At 39.1% G+C, this 22,253-nt stretch overlaps 1 protein-coding gene and 2 long non-coding RNA genes across 3 annotated transcripts; 1 reads left to right on the top strand and 2 right to left on the bottom strand.

The window, feature by feature from the left end:
- Positions 1–1,005: 1,005 nt before the first annotated feature.
- Positions 1,006–20,226, bottom strand: LOC122651707. Its single transcript, XR_006331496.1, has 3 exons — positions 20,094–20,226; positions 9,111–9,113; positions 1,006–1,020 (listed from the first exon to the last, which is right to left on the bottom strand). It is a non-coding gene; the product is annotated as an uncharacterized LOC122651707 (long non-coding RNA).
- On the bottom strand, positions 3,256–7,163 carry LOC122651705. The gene is made up of 4 exons (XM_043845204.1): positions 6,317–7,163; positions 4,813–6,162; positions 3,952–4,066; positions 3,256–3,524 (listed from the first exon to the last, which is right to left on the bottom strand). Exons 1-4 carry the CDS (start codon positions 7,097–7,099, stop codon positions 3,262–3,264), a joined length of 2,511 nt encoding a protein of 836 aa, XP_043701139.1. The 5' UTR covers positions 7,100–7,163; the 3' UTR covers positions 3,256–3,261.
- On the top strand, positions 19,718–21,228 carry LOC122651706. The gene is made up of 2 exons (XR_006331495.1): positions 19,718–20,283; positions 20,770–21,228. It is a non-coding gene; the product is annotated as an uncharacterized LOC122651706 (long non-coding RNA).
- Positions 21,229–22,253: the final 1,025 nt, after the last annotated feature.

Raw genomic sequence — 22,253 nt, 5'->3', positions numbered from 1 at the left:
TAGAAACACTGATGTGCGCAACAATCCATAACCCCCCTTTGCAACCTTGTAACCCACACTATTAACATGCATGCGCAACAGAACAACAAGCTGATTGTAAACAAGCAAGTTTAACAGAGGCATGATCACTGCATTTTGTTTCACACAAAAATATGATATCAGGTTTAGTCCTTGAGATGTGGAAAGTCAGATTATTTTTTCTTTGTTGTAAAAGATCCATTTAAACCACGAGTATTCCACGAGAAGATCTTCATAGAGACAACTCAAAGCGCACAGGGTACTCACAAACAGAGAAGAGCAAGCAAAGTAGAGCTCAGAAATTCTTACGAGGCCAACAAGCACGATTACAATATCTATTAATTAGATAGACTAAGCAGAAAAGTAAAAAAACACCATTGATCTCTGGTGTCGTGAAGGCATCGTGGCTCGAGGGAACAGCAATAGAGAGGTCAGAAAACCAGTCCTTAACAAGAGGAGAGTAATTCCTTTGGATCTGAGGAGAGAGAGAGAGAGAGAGAGAATCTTGTAGGCTTAACTTCATTTGAGAGTTAGACCATTAGGCTTAAAGCTTGAGTATCTAGTCTCCCCTACATTTGTAGATTTGATTGATCTTTTATTCAAAGTCCAATTGTTAAAATCAGATAAACATTTGTCTTTATTGATGTCGTTGTTGTCATTTTTTATTTAATTTTGATGGCTCGCAATAGGGGTGTCAATTTAGGACTAGAACTGGAAACATGAACTGATCCGGACCGACATGAATTGGAATCGGACCACCCAATAGCTTATTGGGACGGATCTGGTCCTAGTGATATACTTTTGGTCTGGGCCGGTTCTCGTCCGGGTCTCCCAATGGTTCTAGAACTAATAACCCATTAAGGACTCGGTAGCACCAAAACCATTGGAATCGGATGGTAAGTAAATAATTCGAATGAGAAATTAGAAATTTGAAACCCCAACCTATTAATAGTATTATATTGCTTGGGACTTTTAAGTTTTAAGTGACACTCTTTTATTGTTCTTTAAGTCTGAGCATATGAGTTGAGTTTGAAATGAAAATCATGAACTCTTAAAGCTATCTCCTTATTTATATATGGATCCATGTCTTTATTTTGGATTATACAAGACTATATCTATGTATGATGAAGCTCCCTTATTCTTAGAAAAATTGTCTACCAAAAAAAAAAAAAAAAATTCTTAGAAAAACTCTCATTGTCCTTATTTTGGGCTCAATAATGTTTGGAATTGATTAGGAACCGGAATTGGACCACCCATTAATTAATGGTCTTAGGTCTCAGATTTGGATCTGATAAGCTTATTGGTCCGATTATGTTCTTGATACCTTAGAGCCGGAACCACTAAGAATTCAGACCGAAAACCCAAAACCGGACCAATTGACACCCCTAGCTCGCAATGTTGTGCTTTTTCTGTCCAATGGGTCCGAATCCAATATACTGATTATTGATAAATGGGTTCAAGGTCTTCCAACCTTTTTCCATAGATTCTGATCAAGTTTCTCGTCAACATCTTGATGTTGTTTTCATGTTTTGTCTCTTCATGATGAGATGTATTATTTTGTATGACGAAAGTTATGGTCCTAGTGTTGGTATTGCACGATGTGCTTCTATGCTTTTGTTTAACTACTTAGTTTTTGGTGGCATACATGAATAACGGTTTTGTAGGGAATCCTCAAGAATTAGAACTATAGGGAACTACTGGTTTTTGTCACTTTTTATTTAATTTTGATGGCTCGCAATGTTGTGCTCTTCTGTCAAATGGGTCCAAATCCAACATACAGGTTATTGTGATACCTCTCTCGTCTCAACTCATCTCGACCCTTTCGAAGTCTGGCCCATTATCTGGACCTTTATCTGCTCCATTTTTCAGACTGGTCCATTTTCCCAAGTTCCTCTAATTCATGAATTTTTATCCTCTCCTGTTGCTGCATGGTGCAATAATGCATCGTGCGGCGGCTGTAGAGGCCATGTGCACCATGTGGGGCCTGCCATGCCACATGCCCTCTATAGCGCAGCACGATGCAGTACTGAACTGTGCAGTAACAGGAGGTGATAAAGATCCCTAATTCACCCACTCTATTGGAGGAACCTAGGGAAATGGAGCAGATAAAAATACCCATTATCTTTCTTACTGTTATCAGCACAAAACCAGTTGATTGGAGAGTAATGGTGAAAGCATTGTATTGTTCCGCTGAGGAATTAAAAGATGGCAAATTATAAGATTAAAAAAATTTTGGCAAAAGCTACACACAAAATTATCTCCTGAAATTTGGGCAGGGGTGTAATGGTCATTGCGCACCCCCAACCCCCTTTCCCTTGTTAGGGTTACTAGGGGTACTAGACTGGACAGGGAATTACAGGGGATATATATCCAGAGCTTCTGTCAACTCACAGCTATCTTGCTGCAAAATGTCGTAAAGTTACATAGATTACAATGCTAACACAGGTTGAGGCTGTTCAAAGGATTCACTTCCCAAAAGACTCCAAATGGAAGGAATTAAACGCTTCAAGATCAACAATGCCCACAATGTGAAATCATCAAAATGTGGTGATTTTTGGGTGAAAGCTTGTAGTAACCCTTCTACTAACCCTTTCACTTTCGTCAGAAAAGCGGGCCATTCCTTGGGTTTTACATTTACAGCAGAGACGGACACAATATCAGAAACTGGAAGTGGAAAAATTGGTAATCTACACAGATCAGGGGCCGTTGGGGTAAAAAGGAAGGACACATCCAAGAGGGTACAATCAGGTAAAAAGATTTTGGTAACCTAATCAATATCAGTCAACTCTAGCTTTGCTAGATAAGTATCTTTTCGGATATAGCACCTGTGTCATAAGTGTGAAATCTGTTGAATAGATATGAAGCTCGCCTAGAAGATCAATCTTCGTTATTCCAGAATATATTGGATTCATAGTTCATTCTTCTGCGTGAACAAGTTGAAATAGGTGATCATAGTTCCTCTTCAAGATTCTCTACCCAACGAACATGGATTTCATACACGGTGGGCATCACTTTCAGCCAGTATTTTCTTCGAGCAACAGTAAGATTACAGTTCTACAATATTGATGGTAAAATTAATACAAATCTACAAATCTTGATCTATACAAAATTACATTCCTCTTGCATCAAAGGATGCCTTCGACTCCAATGCAGCCTTGCAAAAAACGACTCCCTGAAAAGTTGTCTTGACTATGCCAGCATATCTACAAGAAGAAAAACCGCCATATAGCCAAGTGCCTGTACTCAATCAACAAAAGAGGTCATGGCAATGGCAGTGGCAGTGGCAGTGGCAGTGGGAGCAGGAGCATCCCACAGCTCTGATCTCTGAATTGCTTCTGCAAGCCTTAGTGCAATGGTGGCCTTGTAAGTTGCCAGGTCAGCATTCTCCATGAGAGTCTGTGCTCTTTGTCGCTTGAGCAGAGCTACCTCCAAAGATCTTCTTGCAGAGCTTTTGGCTTCTTCAACTCGATGCCTGGCTGCCATGATATCATGCTCCTCCGCCATGGCTTTACATCCATTGAAAATGTTTTGTTAATTGCTAAATAAATACACTGAATACAAATTATTAGATTTGATTGAATGAAAAATCTTGGGAACAGAACCATAATCTGACCGACTTTTAAACACCAGACAACAAACCCAACAACCCCCAACCCCCCACCCCCACTCCCCCCAAAACAAAAAAAAATTTGAATTACAACCAAGCCTTGAGAGTCACTAAATGATGCACAACCCAGACTATTAAAAATTACAACAGAAATGAAAGAGAACAATGATGCTGGATTTGGGAGACAACACCAAGGGCATGGTATTATGACCACTGAGGTGTAAATCCAACTGTCAAAATACAGTGCAGATTATATTATTTCCCACAGAAATGGCTAGGGTATATATAGGGGTCAGTAGGAACCATTGTATTACAATAAAAAATACCTTGTAAAAATCTTGGCTGTTTTCCTCTGCCATATTGGCTACCCGTCCTCTTGAATGACCTTTTCTTTCGCAGAAATGGTTTTTGGATTAGTTGCGCTCTCCTTGGGGGGTGACACTGTTGTTAAGCATTGAAGTTCATCATATTAAAATTTGCTTATAACCATTGACGAATCAAAATTGGTAATACATGTTAATGAAAAAACTGACAATGAGCTGTTTTCACATCAGAGATACAGCATAAGAACCAAGCATAACTGAACATAACATACTCAACTCATCTGTATTTTCTAGGTTAGAAGTGCTCTCTCCCCCAACCAACCCACCCCCCCAAAAAAAAATATTCTCTCTAGTAGATTATTTTCTTTTTTAAAAAAAAAATTTAAATCTTTTCATTGAAGTTTTTCTCCAATGATACGGAAATGCATAACAAAGCAATGCAGGTCCTCCATATACCAAATTTTTCAGTAGGAGATTCAAACCAACAATTAATCAAAAAAAGACAACCAAACATGATCCAGACCTTGGGACACTAAATATGAAAAGGGAATAACAAAAGGAAATACAACAGAGTAATATCTCATTTCTTACTAATTTTGCAAGTAAAATAAATCCTTGAAATACACACACGTGGAATAATTATTTACAATTTAACAAAGTTGTTGAAAATGTTGCTTAAACTTGTATAAATCAATAACCTATACTTTTATTTGTACACCTTCAATTACCACAAAACAATGGAAGCATGGAACTGACAAATATTGCAGCACAGCAGAAACTTCCATGCCACAATAATACAGCAAGGAGGAGGAAAAGTAAACCGTTGAATGTATACAACAATTATAAATAGGGTGTTGGCTTTACCTGGAATACCCTAATCAGTGCTGAGCGTCTTTGTTTTCGCTTTTTAACCCAGTGATTGTAGATAGCCACCAACACTTCCTTTCTTCCCAAATTTAAACAAAGATTGACAGCTTTAATCTCATCTGCGATATCATCAGGCCTGCAATATGCAGTTTTCTCAAACATATCTATAATTTTCTCAAAATTGTACGCTGAGATATGTTCAGATCCAACATTATCTCCACAATAAAATTCATCATTAAAATTGTTTAAAAATTCCTCATCATCAGATTGGATATCATAATTCGCTGTCGTCCTCATCAATGCCCTTGCCACTTCATCCTCTTTCATAGTGATGTATCTCTCAGGTCGCACAAAGGCAATACATTTACTGTCCCCATTTCCTGGTACTTCATGAACTACGGGCACAGGGAGTATTCTAACCGAGGGAGTCTGCATCCTACGATCATAGCATTCCTTGTGAAGCTCCTTAAAGATCAACCACTCTCGTCTGTCAGTAAACTCTAACTTCCAACCATTCACCCCTGCCCATATCATGGCATGGGTGAAACGATTTGATGTACTGGGTCTCATCACATTTTGGGCTTTAACGCAGCATCTCAAGGACCCCTGTCTCCTTACAGCAATTAACCACACATTTGAAGTTGACAGTTCCAATGAAACCTCAGCTCCCTCTTCCCTATAGCATTTGTCTGGCTCAATAACTAATAGGTTTGCACTGCAACATAGTGAATCCATGTTTTGCCTCAATTCAACCAAGGTTGACTTCAGGTCCTTCATATTTTCTCCCAAGCCATCACTCATACACCTCTGATGCTTGCGATTAGATACATGCAAAGAAGAGGAAGTGCAATCATCCATACTGCTAAGCAAATCAGCACCTACAACATTACAAGAACTCTGCAACTCTGCAATTGACAGATTTACTCCTCTCTTGTACCCCAGGCGACTCTTCTTCTGAATACTGTGAGGATTCACTCCATAACTTCCACTACAGCCAGCTGATTTGGGAGCTCTACCAATAAAATCCACTTTTTCCTTTCCGATATAAGTATTCCCAAAAGTCATAATATTGCTTCCAGAAAGATCAATCTTACTAGGAATACACGACAGGAAACTTTGGCTATTGGAGAATCTCCGTGCTTTTGTATACACATCCATCAGATACCGAAGAAGAACATTAGGTAGATAAATGGATCCCAGGTGCCTACTGGAATGCAGATACATAAAAACACGGGGAACTGAAAGAAAATCAAGTGAAAACAGAGGTGTGAAACCCGAAGCCTCAAATATCTTGCAAATTCCAGATGCTAATACATCATTTTTCAGTGTAATGCTGCATGGATGATCCTGTTCCAAGAAACACGCACACATAAAAATACATAAGAAGAAGGGGGTAAAAATAAACACCCAGAACAAAGGGACACGTTCAAGTAGCACAAAATAGCAACAAAATGTCAAAACTTAGTAGCAAAAAGATTTATCCACAATAATTTCCACTTACATGCAACAAGTGAATGCCGTTAACGGAGAAAGCTTGAGCAATCGGCTTAGCAGACAAAAACTCTGTAAGTTCTGACAATTGCACCCTGGTCCGCATCATGTAGCTCAGAATAGAATTCAAAAGGCAAGCAAAGCGGCTGGTACTACTAAACGTGGGTTTAGTAACCATAAAAACCATAGCTTGACGAAAAAATCCGTTGAGTACATCTTGCTGTAGGAATCCAAGATTACACGGCAGGGCCTGGTGTTCTTTGACATCCTCCACAACTCCCATTTCCCCTGATAAAGCAGTCGTAGAAGACGCAGCTGGTCTCTTTCCTCGCTGTTTACGGACAAAGGGAATCCCATACATTCGATCCTCTGAAACCCTGCCTCTGCCATCTGAAGGAAGTGAAGACACAAAAGACTGGTTTGACCCCAACCTTTGACGCTTTCGACGGTACACAGTGCCGTACATCTTATCTACACTCTCATCGGTCGAGGAAGCCCCATGCCTCATAGATTTTGGCGCCATTTCCCTATCCAAAAGCTTCAGAGCTACTCTTTTCCCAGCTACAACATTGTGCCACCCATTTTCCTTGCAATAGAGAACATCATCCGCATCACCTGAATGATCAAGCAGCCGAAGCCACACATCAGCTTCTGAACCTTTCCCTGGCTTCCCATCAGCAGATTTAGACCACAACCGTCTCCCAGATCGTAAAACCCTCGCCCCATCCGCATCTTTCACAACTGATTTTGGCACAAATACCCTAGTTGACAGTCTCATACCGACTGACGGCATGGGTAGAAGGTTCTGAAAGGGGAGAACACTGGAACCTATCTTCAACTCCTCCAAATCTCTGAGTTGGCAACCTCGTGGACTCAGATTCAGACGGTTCTACACATACTCCCATGCTCAGAGAAAGGAAATCATCGGAGCAAAAACCGCGCAAGTATCAGCGATTCAGTACTGTGTAACTCTTCTTATGCTGCTAAACGTAGAGAAAATAGACAAAGAGAATAAAATATGAGATGTACTGAACGATCGCGTCCAACTACACCTGAAAAACCGCAATTAAATCATCCTAACAGAATTGAGACACCTACCTTCACGGCGGACAGGAAAAAAAATTGTCAAAAGTGTGATTGATATCTCTCATCTCCTAGTATCCAAGAAGAGAGATTTTTACAAGATTCACGTAGTTTTTATTGCAGAAGACAGACGAAAGCGAGAGAACATCGCAGTCGCAGTGGCTGCTGTACCTGTAAACATTTTAGGGTTCTAATGAAATCAAAGAAAAAAAGAACAAAAAAATTGGTTTAACCATTCGCCGACATATGTTCTCCGTCAGATCTAGATCGGACGGTTAATATCAACTGAAGGCCGAAATAGTTCGAAGGCTCCAAGACCGGAGGCTTTCTGCTCGTCGATGAGAGAATTAAAATTTTTTTTTTTGGGGGTAAACGATGAGAGACTTTAGATGAGAGAGGATATTTGTGACGTTCAATTTCAGTTGAAAGGTCAAAATAACCCCCAAACTTAAAGAGTAGGAAGGGTGGGGGTCGTGGGGTTTTATGCCTTTCCGGTATAGACGCTTAAGTCTTTACCTTTTTTTTTTTTTTTTTTTTTTCTGGTTTTAATGGAAAACTCTTTAGTTCTTTGAGAGGACGTAAAAGCTGGTGCATTCTATTTCTCTGGTTTATTAAATTAAAAGGAACAGGAAAAAGATGACGAGCCATTGTTGACTATTACAACTAACTACAACGTCTTTAACTTAAAAAACAAAGGCCGCTTCTCTCTCTGTGTTCACACAGGGAGTGTTCCCTGAGCTGGCAGGGTGGCCCACATCCCTTACATCACAAAATTTATTAATTTTTTTCTCCTAAAGAACCAATAAAAAATATCTGTGAGAAGGTATCAGGGAGCATGAAATACGCCAACTGATAGCTGAGAGAAACTTTTCAGTCTTTTCCTTCTACGAAAAATACATGTCAAACCTTTTTTTTTTTAAATTGAGAAAGTGTTCTCTGTGCAAGGAGAAACTCTACACTGAAGCTGGATCAGGTGTTAACCCAAAAAAACGGCTGGATCAGGTTTTCGAACAAGAATCATTCTCGTATACCCTTAGGATGTGCACAAATAGAATCCACTCAAAAATAATGGTTCTCGTATGAGAACGTGATCTAGACCCGTCTACACCCTTTGATATCTTATTTTTAAATTATTATTTCTCTCTTTATAAAACAATACTTTGGGTTTGAGAGCCTTTTCTTTACTTTTATTTTGTTATAATTTTCAAATAATACTTTAGTGTAGATATATCTAAAGGAGGCTTGGAAGATTCCTCCCACATTAAGGGTGTGGTGTGGGGGGAACCCTCTCTCATAAATCTGTATAGATATGGGAAAAGATCGCTCCCTGATTGGCATCAACATTGATGGGATTTTTTATTTTTATAGATGTGGTACAATAACTTCGCGCATACCTGAATCTGGGCACAAGAGCTACACAACAACTCATCGTTCTTTTCTCATATAAATAATAGGAAAGGAAGCGACATAGATGAACACACCAATGGGATGCAACAAAGCGAAATCGTACATTGGAGGGCAATGTGGTCATTTCATTTGAGGAAGACAAGAATAAACACAGAGACGCTAGGGCACCTTACCCTAGTAGCTCAGAGAACCTTTTTCCCGTATATAATTATGGGAGAGTGTTAAACCCTTCCTTCATTACTAGGATCAATCTTCTATAAATCTTAACTCAAATGTCAAAATGAACTAAGTAAAAGAAAGACGGACTTCTAGACACACTTCTAGAGGGGAAAGATGATCGGGGGATGTTTTCTCAGTTCACAGGCTTCACACTCTAGACAGGTAACGGACTTGCAGCTGGGAACCATTAGTTGTAGCTTGGATAGAGATAAATGGCCCAAACGATGATACCACTGAAGAGGAGATAAACCACCAGTAGTTGTAGTAGCTGCAGTAGAAGGTCTCGTGCCATCCAGATTGTATAAGCCAGCTTGCTCAACCCCATCACCAATCATCCTGTTTGTCTTAAGTTCCTAAAAGACACAAGTTAATGGTAAATGAGGGACATGAAGAATAGATGGCACTATCATGGAGATACTGAGGGAAACAGTACCATGACCTGTCACCTGTTTAGAGGACCCATCAGCAAGGATGGCTGGAGAAGACTGATAAAGTTTAGCAATAGAAGAGAATCAATTGTGAGATGAAGCGCATGACTCAATGATCCATGGAGTAGGAGTAAATAAAGCAAAGTTACTGTGTGAGCAAGGGTGGCTGTGGAAGTAGTAGTGGCTGCCTCAAGTTGTTGCAAAACGTTTGTGAATCTGATTATAATCATCTCGAGGAACAAACACCGTAGAAGAAGCTCCAAATGCAGATGAATTATCCCTAGAATGTACTCTCTTAGTGGGACCATCAATCATACAACATTAACTAACTCTTTTCCCATTCAGGTCGGCCATGTTTAGCTCAACAAGTATCAATAGTGTGATTTTTCTTACCATAGTAAGTGCAATGCCTAGAGGATTTATCAACTTGTTGACCACCTGGGCCACGACCACTGGATCCATGATTACAGCCCTCCCCTGGCTACGGCCATGTCTAGATGAGCAATGGCCCCTACCAGCAATAAAAGTTGAACCTTCCTTTTGAGGAGAAGGATCAACCTTAGAAGATGTTGATATACGTTAAAGATGTGAGAATGTTTTATTCAGAGAAGGTACTTTTTCACCAGCAAGAAGCTGACCTTGACAGACTGGTAATTAGGATGAAGACCGGCGAAAAACTTGGCAACATGAAACTTAGCTCGTTGAAGCTTCAACTATTCTAAATCAGTAGTGAGAGGTTGGTGAACTTGAAGTTCTTCAATTATGCTTTTGTAATTACTGAAGTACTCATTCAGGGACTTGTGACCTTGTGTAAAATTGAACAGCTTTTTATAAATTCATAGGTTCGAGAGATATTTTTCTCCTGAGAGAAACTTTCCTTGAGATCATTCCAAACACCCTTTGCTGGAGCATAAAACATGACATTAGCTGCAATGGTGGGTTCTATATTATTCCACAACCATATCTTGAGTGTGGAGCTCTCACGCAGTCAATCTTCATATGTACTGATAGATGTAGGATCTTTAGTATCAACAATAGGAGGATTTTTAGTATCAACAATAGGAGGATCTTCAGTAAGATACTTCATCTTGCCTTTGGCATGAATGTAAACAAGTACAACTTTAGACCATAACATGTAATTAGATACACCATTCAACTTGATATTGGTGATCTAAACATGAACATTATCAACTGGAGTTTTTGGATCAGCCATTGTCATGCCACAATCCCGGGATAAGGGAGAGAGCTGCCCTCACGGGTGGAGATCGTAAGATCTTAAATACATCATCACTATTGAACAAATCCCAGTATTAAGTAAACACATCTTACCAACATCTATTCATATATAGTCCATGTCAACCCAAAAATTCACAAAGTCCTTAGCAGTGGAACCAAACAAAAAGAATCATCGTAAATAATAAGACCTTCCCTCCTAATGGCATTCGGTGTAGTAAGTACACCCCTTTTGTCACTTCCCCATATTTACAAACTGAAACATTGTTCTTTACAAATCCCTCATCAAAACAAAAGCATAAAAGAGTCAAAACTCAAATATTCACATATAAACAAATAGAAAGTCTCCCTAATCCGCTCCTCAGTAAGCGAACTTGTTACCTTCCTCCTCTAAAGGCTCTATAAAAAGAAATTCCACAAGGGGTGAGCTACAACAGCTCAATGAGTATGAATTACTCCAAAACAATCTCACCATTACACACATTAATATACAATCATACTATATTCTTATGCAAGTCGTCCATACATACATGCTCATGCTCATGTTCAATTACTCGTCCATTATATGCAAATGCATCACACAGTTTCACATATCGAATCCATACTACATTATGATACCACACCCACACACCTAAGTGGAGTGGACTTCCATCTACCTCATATGTCTCTTCTCTTCACTTTGCCATAAAAGCACACGGTGGTGGAATGGTCTCCAATCTTCACACTTCTCATCGTTTGTCATAACTATTCGTAGGCGGAATGACCTTTGTGTTGAATCTCCACTCTTCCTCCCCCGCTAAGTGAGATCAACCCTTCGTATCCTCACTCCTACCCCGCTAAGTGAGATACGCCATAAACCATCACATTCCCTTCTCTCATTCTCTCACTCCTCCCCTGCGAAGTGAGATTTCCACAACCAATATTCCACACAGTAATTATACATCTACAAAGATATGATATGCAATGATTTATCATGTAACATGATTTACTCCATATTCTATAATTATGTTCACATTTACATCACAACACAATCACACATAAGATAATAGTACATATCACACAACAAGAAAAAAAACTTTAAAGTAATTCCCACTTACAACTACGTGGTAAAATAAAGTCATTCACCCTTAAATACTCGGGGTTGTCCAACCACTCATCACCTATAGACAAAATATTACCAAACATGTGTCAAAACATTCTTAGGAACCTTCGGTTCCAACCCCATTAGCTACTCCTAGCCAAAATATACAAAATAAGCAATATAGGGCTAACAGGACTCGTTGGTTGTCTGTCGGATTCCTATTTGGATCACCGTATGACCAACTAGAATCGTCGAACACCGATCCAGTTATCTCGGTAATCGAAATTAAAAAACAGGTTCTGTATTCCAGAGGCTACTAGAGGCCTTCAGATGTTTATCCAGATCGCTGGATAACCCATTCAGCTCGCCGGCTTGCAACTGTGCTAAGCTGTTCCTCCATTCTTCCTCCTATTCTCTCTTCGCTCCTTTCCTAATTCGGTAAAGTGTTGAGATATTTTCCCAACCAAATGACTTACACAATCCTTATATACCTGGTCATTTCTAGCCTCTCTAAACTGCTAGGGTTTACTTGGCTCAGCCCAAAGGTTCACCTTTAGCCCTCTTGGGCTTGGCCCCTCATATAGTATTTGCCTAATATCCAATACAGAAATATAAATACTCATGCCCAACAACAACAACAACAATTCAGCCTCATCCCAACTAAATGGGGTCGGCTACATGGATCATTTTCAAAACAAAGTAAGAAAAATTGAGGTCCTCCCAAAGGAAAATGGAAGTAAGGGCAATGAAAAAAAATGAAGAAATGAGATAAGAAAAGTGAGAAATGGAAAATGAAAAATGAAAAAGGCAAGTAAGAGGAAAGAGGATAGCCCAAGAAATCAGGAAAATGAAAAGTATGAGGAAAGAGGATAGCCAGGAAATCAGGAAAATCTCAGCTACATGGTATCGACAATGTGGATCCTTGCCCTCCAATAGGTTGTATTTGAGGTCATACTTGGCACAAGACCCAGGCTATGCATGTCATTCTTTACTATTGTTGAAATATGTAATCCAGAATACCCCCATGGTATTCTGGTCCTTTTGGAGTAATTTTATTCTTATGTTATTAAGTTTAAGTCGGCTATGTGGGTTTTAGTCCCACATCGCCTATTCAGTCCCTTTGTAACTTTCCCCTCTATTATAAATATAGGGGCTTACCTATCAATGAAGCTAAGTCATTCCATTCTCTCATTCTCTCTTTCTAACCCATGATTCTGCCAACATGGCATCAAAGCTGGTCTGATCTAGGTTAGAGAACAAGGAAAAACCCTCCTCCTTCTCCCTCCTTTCTTTCTTTCTCGGCTTCTCCTTCTTCTGTTTTTTTTCTTCTTCTCATCCTTGTAAGGGGCCACACTAATGAGGTAATCAAAGCATCCAATGATTTAGTTGCTGCCCTCCTCCTATACTACCTTTTTTTATTAAAAAATTCTATTCGAAATCCGTTGGAACCATACCTGCGATATTGGAGCTTTCCAGAATTTTTCGGAGATCTGATTTCTATCACTAAAGATGGCTGATCCTCCTTGTTGAAGACTCCTATGCACCCTTTTCCTGCCCCTTTCTATCCTATTCCATTGTCCTCCTCTTTTTTCTTTTTCTCCATCATTCATTAACCTTTCCAGCCCCTACCCTAATTGATCTCAACTTGTCAGGGTTTTGAAAAAACCCTGACTCCAATCGATTTTAGGGTTTCCCTTTTCAGAAGCAGCTGATTTTTTGGGGGTGATTCCCTACTACTACAAACCCTACTCGACCTAAGTTTGGACCCTTTTTGATGGCTGGATTTATTTCTACAGCAAAACTTTCTTAACCTGCTAATTTGGTTACCTGCTAAAACCCTGACTCTAATCGAAATTAGGGTTATAGGTTTCAGCTTTTGCTGATTTTTGGAGGGCTGATAACTCCCACTTCAAGGACCAATTGACCTCAATATTGCACCTATCCAAGCTATTTTGAAGACCCTACCTCAATCGATCTCAGCTTTTCAGGGTTTTCCAAAACCCTGATAAAAATCGATTTGGGATAGGGATGTTTGCTGCTGCTGAAGTGCTTTGGAGGTGGTTCTAACATTAAAAGAGAACTCTCCTACATCAATTTATGGCTTGAAGAAGGTTTTTTGCTGTTGTAGTGCTATAATGCTGCCCTGTTCTTCTTCTGCGATCTTTTGGAGGCTCTCCCCTTTGAAGATCAAGTCTCACTCTTACTGGAGATTGATTGTTCGTATTGGAGGTCCCATTCATACTAATCAGCATCTATTGCAAGTCTACATCAGCAATTGAACTCCTTTCCCTAAATCGATCTCAATTTCAGGGTTTTCTAAAACCCTGACAAAAATCGATTTTAGGTTAGGGTTATCCTATCAAGCTAATTTTTTGAGGAGAGTATTATACATATCAGAGGAGTAGTCAACCCAAATTTCAGCATCATTCTTGGAGTTTTTTTGAAAAAAAAAAATTCAGGTTCACACTTATGGCTCGATTTCTTCAATTATCAACCTATTTTTTATTGGTTCCTACGTGGCTGGCTGCTTCAACTACCTATGGATCTGTCGGATTATTTATCTTAAATTTGTTGGTTCTATTGAGCTTTACTACATACCTTGCTGGTTCTATTCATTAGCTTCTGTAAGTATGATTGGTTGACATGTTACTGCTACCTTTATGTGAACTACTACTGCCCTATTATTGAGACTGAGTATCCTACTAGTGGAGATCGAATTTCTTTCATTATTGAAGACTCGAATCTACTACCCTGGAGATCAGCTTATTTGGGATTACAACAGTGTGTTCCAAGGTTATTGGTTGCAACTACGAACCTATTCAGTTATGTGAAGCTTTTCTGGTTCATATCTGGCTTACTTTGGAGCTTGATCCTAGTATTGTTCACTAATTCAGATCTGATCCAAGTTTTTTGTTGAAGCTTCTTACATCAATTGTTGTCCAGATATCTTCGTCAGTCCTATTTCGCATGTGGGAGTTTATACATTGGAATTTTTGCACACTTGTTCTTCCTTGTTTGAAGATTAATCAAGCCTTGAAGCTTGGAGCTTTTCCTTACTTCAAATCAGATCTGTATACTTATCAGATTTGAATATTGGAGTTAGGAGTTTCTCCCATACAGGAGTTTCCATCAAAAGTGTTTGTTTGATCGTTTGAAGATGGTTGAAAATTTATATGTTGCATTGTCTTACTCCGTGTTCATTATCGCACTGCTCTTTTCACTTCACCACCTCCCAAAACATACCTTTGGCATATACCAATAACCACTTTGGACGATAATGGTATTCTCTAATATGCAATTTCTTCCTTTTCCATTACCCTTAGCACCTTTTTTGGAAAATTTTGGAATATTATGCTTTTGCCCTATCACTTACATCATCTTTGTTATGTCCACGTGTACTACTACATGTGAGGGGGAGATTATGTACAATACACCTGCAGACATTGTAGAAGCAGAACTTGTAGGAACACTTGGTGCAATACATAGAAGGTCAGAGTTTCCACCATTGCCATTGGGTATCTCCTTTGTTATGGGGGTTGAGTTTGCCGTAAGGGGGAGATTGAAGTATTAAAGTATTGAAGATGTTTGGTTATTGCCTGCCTATATGAGGTTCTACAGTTGGGTTGATCATTTTTGCTACTTGATTTCTTTGTTTCTGCTACTTGCTGCCCTAGTTGCTTATCTTCAAGATTATCAGTCAGAGATTCATCACTGGACAGCTGTTGAAGATTGGTGAAAGTTTGCTGATCAAGTCTGTCCAGGTTTTGAAGATCTATTTTTCAAGTTCTTGAAGGTTTATTTGGGAGTTGCATTCATCTGTCAAGCTGGATTCTGCTGCAACTTAGTTTCTTCCCATTTTGTTCAAGTTGGGCATTAGTACCTTGTATGCGCCAACTTGAGGGGGAGTGTTTGCATTATTATGGAGTTATTTTTTTCTTTTTAGTTCAAGCTGGATCTTCTTTCTTTACTTATTTGTATAATCCATCTTGAGGGGGAGTGTTGAAATATGTAATCCAGAATACCGTGGGGGTATTCTGGTCCTTTTGGGGTAATTTTATTCTTATGTTATTAAGTTTAAATCGGCTATGTGGGTTTTAGTCCCACATCGCCTATTCAGTCCCTTTGTAACTTTCCCCTCTATTATAAATAGAGGGGCTTACCTATCAATGAAGCTAAGTCATTCCATTCTCTCATTCTCTCTTTCTAACCCACGATTTTGCCAACAACTATCTCACCTATGGTCATTTTAGGCCTGCCCCTAGCTCTTTTAACTCCTTCAATCGAGATTAGATCACTCCTCCTTACTGGGGCGTCCCCAGGCCTCCGTTGCACATGGCCAAACCACCTCAGACGACATTCTCGGAGTTTATCGCCGATCGGGGCAACTCCCACATCAGCTCTAATACGTTTGTTCCTCACTTTATCCTTCCTAGTTTTGCCGCACATCCATCTTAGCATCCTCATCTCTACAACACATAGCTTTGCTATATGGCACTTCTTGACTGCCCAACATTCCGCTCCATACATCATAGCTGGTCGCACAACAATCCTGTAGAACTTTCATTTAAGTTTTAAAGGAATGTGCCGGTTACACAGTATTCTGGCCGCACCTCTCCACTTCAACCATCCCACTTTTATTCTTTGTGAAACATCATCATCCATGTCACCTTCTTTGTTTATGGTAGACCCCAGATATCTAAAATAGTCACTTGGTGGTATCTATCTCTCCTCAATTTTCACCATGTCATTATCCATCATAGAGTGACTAAAGTTACACATCATATACTCTGTCCTTGATCTACTAATCTTAAAGCCTCTTGTTTCCAAGGTTGATCTCCACATCTCTAACTTAGCATTAATCCATGCTTTTGTCTCATCCACCAAAATGATATCATCGGCGAAGAGCATACACCATGGTACCTCGTCTTGGATGTTCTTGGTATATAACACTCACATGAATGTCATAATGACATAGGATAAAAATAACTCTGTTATATAGCTATGGTATATAACACTCACATGAATATCATAATGACAAGGTTTAGATCACAAATAATAGTAGTGATAATACCCAAAACAACAGTTATATTATAGTATGCATATACATTTCAAAAAAGACGACTATGGTAAAAAATGATGCTTACCATAACCTTTGAGACTTCTCACATTCCCACGACCATCGCGAAGGAATGACTTCCAGACGCTCTTGACTCCTATAAGGCATTAGAATTCAATAGTTAGAAACTGGGGCATCACAGCCATCATGCAAGTCGGCAGTATAGTATTAGTGGTATCATCAACAGTCACAGGAACCAGCAATAAGCCAGTCTAATAGCAAGAAGTAATAGTCAGCAGCAGATAGAACTCAAGGTAGATTAAATCGGTACCTTGAAACCCAGAGTTTTGGGTGATGTGATGTAGAATCAGGTCAACAGATCTGATTAGGCCATGAAGTTGATCGAAGGACCCCCTTAGTATTAGAAACAAAGCCCCAAAAGTGGGGACGGATCTGCTGGACATATCTTATAAATTACCAGAAATCGAGAATACCAAAACTGGTTAAAAAACAGGGTACCGTTAGTAGTTCTGTGAGATGCAAATAGTAGCAGAGGGAATCTCTGATTCTGACCAAATACTTGAGTCAAAGATGCCTCTCCAGAAGAACAGAACAGCCTTGAAGAAAAAAGTCCAATTGATGATCGAATCTCTAAGATGAACAGCTTTATAATGGTGGTAAAACAGGGGATCCTGAAGTAGAATCTCCACCAAATTGAATCAATACAGCAAAGATATCATCAGAGCAGGTAAGTAGATATTAGTAGAACCCTAGTTTGTATTTAGATCATCGAAACTAGGGTAGTGTAACAGTAGGCAGCATGGGCTGCTGCAGCCAGAATCGAGATTTATCTAAGAACTATCAAACCAGAAAAAGAGAAGAGGGTGATTACTGGTTAATGGAGCTCTGATACCATGTTACAATATCAGAGTTAGAAAACAATAATCACAAGAGAGAAGAAGAAGAATGCAATTGCTAAGAGGCAAGCAACCGATGGTTACAGCCTTACCCCTCCATTCAATATATAGTAATTAGAATACACAGATTCCTAGTAGGAATAGGAAAGTGAAACAGAGTCCTAAAGACCTAGACTAATAAGAGAAGTAAGAATTAGGAAATAAGATAGAAACTCACCACCGATAGGTCTCACACACAACCCATGATAGGTAGGACTCTTCCTATCGTGGGAACATACAATAAGTCCTATCGGTTTAACACTGTTTTATGAGCCAAGGGTATGGACATGTTAGTGATCAGTGTCCCAACCGTTGGTAACGTATATTGATAAGTATTCTTTTATACCTTATATCCAGAAGAGCAACTGAATCTTTAGTCAGTTAATTTTTAGGCAGAGCATGAGCTAGGTGAAGTCAATGGCAATGATAGTGTTGATGGTGACACCCTTATTATGTTCTTCGTCCTGTTTTGACCACTCACAAGGTCACTGAGGATGAAGATTGGTGCCACAACAATATCTTTCATACCCGTGTAAAGTGCAATGACCAATTATGCAACATGGTGATCAATGGAGGTAGTTGAACTAATGTCATCTCTGAAGACATTGTTCGTAAGTTGGATTGCAGACAGAGCCACCTCCAAATCCCTATAAAGTTGCATGGGTGAACAACACCAATCTCAAGATTACTGATAGGTGTTTGCTCACATACTCTATTGATGAGGTTGTGGATACAGTACAATGTGATGTCCGCCCTCTGAAAGTATGTCATATTCTTCTTGGTCGATTGTGGCTGTTTGATAAAAAGGTTCAACATTGTGGGTATGTGAATACCTACTAATTCAAGCACAACAACAAAGAAATGAAGTTTTTTCCCACTAAAAATCTCCTTGACATTAAGCTCAAGAAGGTAGCGGGCTCAATCCTCCTATAGCATGTTGACTCAGATGACCTCCTTGGTCCTTATTCAAACTCGATGGAGTCGAGTTCTTTCAGAGGAGGAGATTGATGCAGTAGCACTTGACTGGTTGAACCAGCATGACCGAGTTTGGAAACCCAAGCTCAGACGGAACCGGCCCAACCCATGTTTTTGGTCTAATAAGAGTTGGCAGTAGTTTTGTTAGTCTGTCTTTTATTCATTTTTTGTTTTGTTTGATTTGGATACGTAGGAATAGGAGACACAGAGATAAAGTTTGATTGCAAGTTAGTTTCAGTTTTAGAGTCTAGCTAGGAGTCTTTGTTTTCCTCTATATATATTTGCATCCACCCAACGAAAGAGACAGAATTGAAAATAAGAGAAGTGTTTGGGTTGCTCAACGTGAGTGTGATTATATGATTTCCTCTCTCCCCTGAACTCTGAGTTCTATCTTAGATAGCTTCCTGTTTCTCTTATCGGCCGTCCCACCACATTGCAACTGAATAACATAGATTAGGGTTCTTTCTAAATTTTTTATATAATATTGTGATATGATCAGCAGGGGGATTAAATTTTCATGCTTCATGTATGAACTGATGACAAATGCATTTAAAAAATTGGATAACCTATATAATTGGTTTGGTCAAAATAGAGATCTACTTCATCTCATCTTTACATACCAAAAGTTAAAATAGCTGTAAATTTGCTAGCTGGCTCTTCCCTTGCTTGCTGCTTCTTGTGTTTGGCATGAGAAAGATGACTTTTCACCCTCCCATCAACATGCCAGCACAAATCCTTCAAAATTATAAGGACGATTGTTCTCTGCCTGGGAGTGCAAGCTGCGCTCAGACATATGGGGCGGACATTTCGGCCATTCATGGGGGCGGGGCGGTCATTTCGCCCACCCCCATGTGTCTGGGCGCAGGAGCACAGAACATTTGGCCAAATTATAATTTTCCTAAAAATGAAATCAGTATGTAAAGATTAGATGAAGTAGGTGTCTTTTACTACTCTTTGACGTAGTTTTTAATATATTACTGACTTGTATAGTTGTATTATGTATATTTTGGTTTGTTGTTTTTAATTAGGTTCCTTCACTGATAAAAAAAAATCTGCTGATTGATTGATTTTCGAAACAACGGTGCAAAAATAGGAGTGTTTTGATAACGTGAAAATAAACCATTAAAAATTGGAAGCAGTTCGGCTGAATTGGCTAAACTCGATCCTGATTTCACCCAATTCTTAAATAGGTAGAAGACCCGATTCTGACTGAGTTTTGGCTAATTCCCTACCGGTTTGTATCGGAATCAGATTGGAATCCATGAAAGCTACTCCGGTGCCCGATTCCGAGTTTTATGACCTTGTAGAAAACTTATTATTAACGTATCAGTTTATAAAATGTCCTAGACGGACTGCTAATGCATTTCTTCCATTACAGCAAAGCTTCTCCTTGGGGATGCACTAAAAGAAGGCACTCCTTTATCTGTCAACCCACTAGTAATATGGGCATGGGCTGGACTTCTTATTAATGCCATCAACAGCATACCTGCAGGGGAGCTTGATGGGGGACGCATTTCTTTTGCTCTATGGGGAAGAAAGGTAATCAATTTATAGTTATTCATTAAGAATGTAAAATAATGGGAAATTTCTTATCTGAGGTATGCACATGAATCTGAGAGCTAAGAAATCTTCTGAATCATTTAAATTGATGCTATGAGTTCCCAAGACAATGTCAAGATTTGTTGGTATAGTCATTTGACGATTCCAATTCTTAACATTAGAAATTTCTTAAGGAAACTCAGAGAACTCACTGGTAGAATCTATTTTATGTCAACCAGTGAGACCTTAAATTTCAAGAATAGTTTTTTCATCGTATTAAATTTTATGTTCAATCCTATCCCACACACCCACCCCCCCCCCCCCCCGCCCCAAAAAAAAAAAAAAAAAGCCATGGTTAAACTGATCACTAGGATCTGTTTAGTTGGAAAGTTTCTCTGTGCATAATCTTATGGGCTTGATCCTGTCATATACCTTGTAATAAAAGAAATGAAACTTAAGAAAATATTAATGGTCTATATTTGGCAGGCCGCATCTCGTGTCACAGCTGCCTCCATTGCTTTGCTGGGACTAGCCTCACTGTTTAATGATGTGGCCTTATATTGGCTTGTTCTGATATTCTTCTTGCAGAGAGGGCCAATTGCTCCGCTTTCTGAAGAGATCACTGATCCTGATAACAACTACATTGCTCTTGGCATTTCAGTTTTGCTCTTGGGACTGTTTGTATGTCTGCCATACCCATTTCCTTTCACAAGTGAAGCCACTATGAATTTCTAGTAGTAGAGTCCATTTATACAACCCTTCTGACCTTTTTATGGTATTATAGAGCCAGTGCTACCATGAAGTCTCCAAGGAAATGGATCAGGTTTTCTTGGTCTTATGGTAATTAACTGAGTTAATATATTGTATGTAACATGTATAAATCTTCAAGAGAGGTCACCATTTTTCCCCTCCTTTGGCTGATTTCATGAAATAAAGTTTATTGCATGTGTATATATAAGTGGAAGTAGAGGTTCGGATGTACCAAGCTGGATAGGTCATTCAATAACAATGAATACCAATTAATACCTCAAGCATATTCCCTTTTTTTTTTTTTTTTTCCTGATAAAAAGAATATTATATTAAAAACCAACTGATTACAGAGAGCTATTGTAGACTAGTGGATCAGCCACATCCATTGAGCCTAAGAAACCAGGAATCTCATCAACCCATGTCTTTCCTACCATAGTTTGCTTTCTATACACTGCTATTGCATGTGCTTCTGCATTTAAAGTTCTATAAGCATACTTACGCTGTGTTTGGTATGCATTATTGGAATGCATTCTAGGTCAATTTCACGTTCTCGGATGATAAAAACAACTAATGATATCGACATAGAATACATTCCAAGAATGCATACTAAACACAGCCTTGATCTTACCAACCATAAAACATGACAGAATTTCCAATATCTCTAACTAGACACTACCAGATGGCCTAGGCCATTTACATATATTTCACATTTCACATATTCCTCTGAAATTAATGTCGGGGTGTGGGGTTGATGCTATCGTGTGACCTGCATGCTAGCATAGATTAAGGTTCTTGACTTACTGATCCAGATAGAAACCTCAGACTGTTGAGGAGTTTAAAAACTTTTGTGCATGTTCTTCACTTGAAAATGGAATTTCAATCACTCACCAGGTAATGAAAATGATTTATTTTCTTACAAACCTAATTTTTTTTCTGCCCAGCTTTCTTTTCCAAATCGATATATCATCATGAGTGGAGATGAGATCATTTGGATCCACTCATGCATGCTAGTGCTATAAGAATGCTTTACCATTCTTATGGTAAAAAAAAACTGCTTTACCATAACAAAAGGAATACTCTATGAAAAGTTAAAATAAAAAAACTCATTCTAGGTGACAACCAAAATGCTGCCTTGGTTATATTACTAATCAATTTTATTGGCTGACCCAGAAACAGCAAGCATCCGAGTACTTAAAAGAAACTTGTGCGTGTGTAAAACA

This window comes from Telopea speciosissima, chromosome 2, assembly GCF_018873765.1.
Source record: "Telopea speciosissima isolate NSW1024214 ecotype Mountain lineage chromosome 2, Tspe_v1, whole genome shotgun sequence".
Taxonomy (NCBI): domain Eukaryota; kingdom Viridiplantae; phylum Streptophyta; class Magnoliopsida; order Proteales; family Proteaceae; genus Telopea; species Telopea speciosissima.
This window is presented reverse-complemented; position numbering and strand designations above follow the sequence as displayed.

Coding starts and splice junctions, on each gene's coding strand:
- LOC122651705 (XM_043845204.1), bottom strand. CDS start 7,099: ATGCCGTCAGTCGGTATGAGACTGTCAACTAGGGTATTTGTGCCAAAA. Junction 6,163..6,316: donor ACGGCATTCACTTGTTGCAT/GTAAGTGGAAAT, acceptor TTCTTGGAACAG/GATCATCCATGCAGCATTAC. Junction 4,067..4,812: donor CACTGATTAGGGTATTCCAG/GTAAAGCCAACA, acceptor GCTTAACAACAG/TGTCACCCCCCAAGGAGAGC.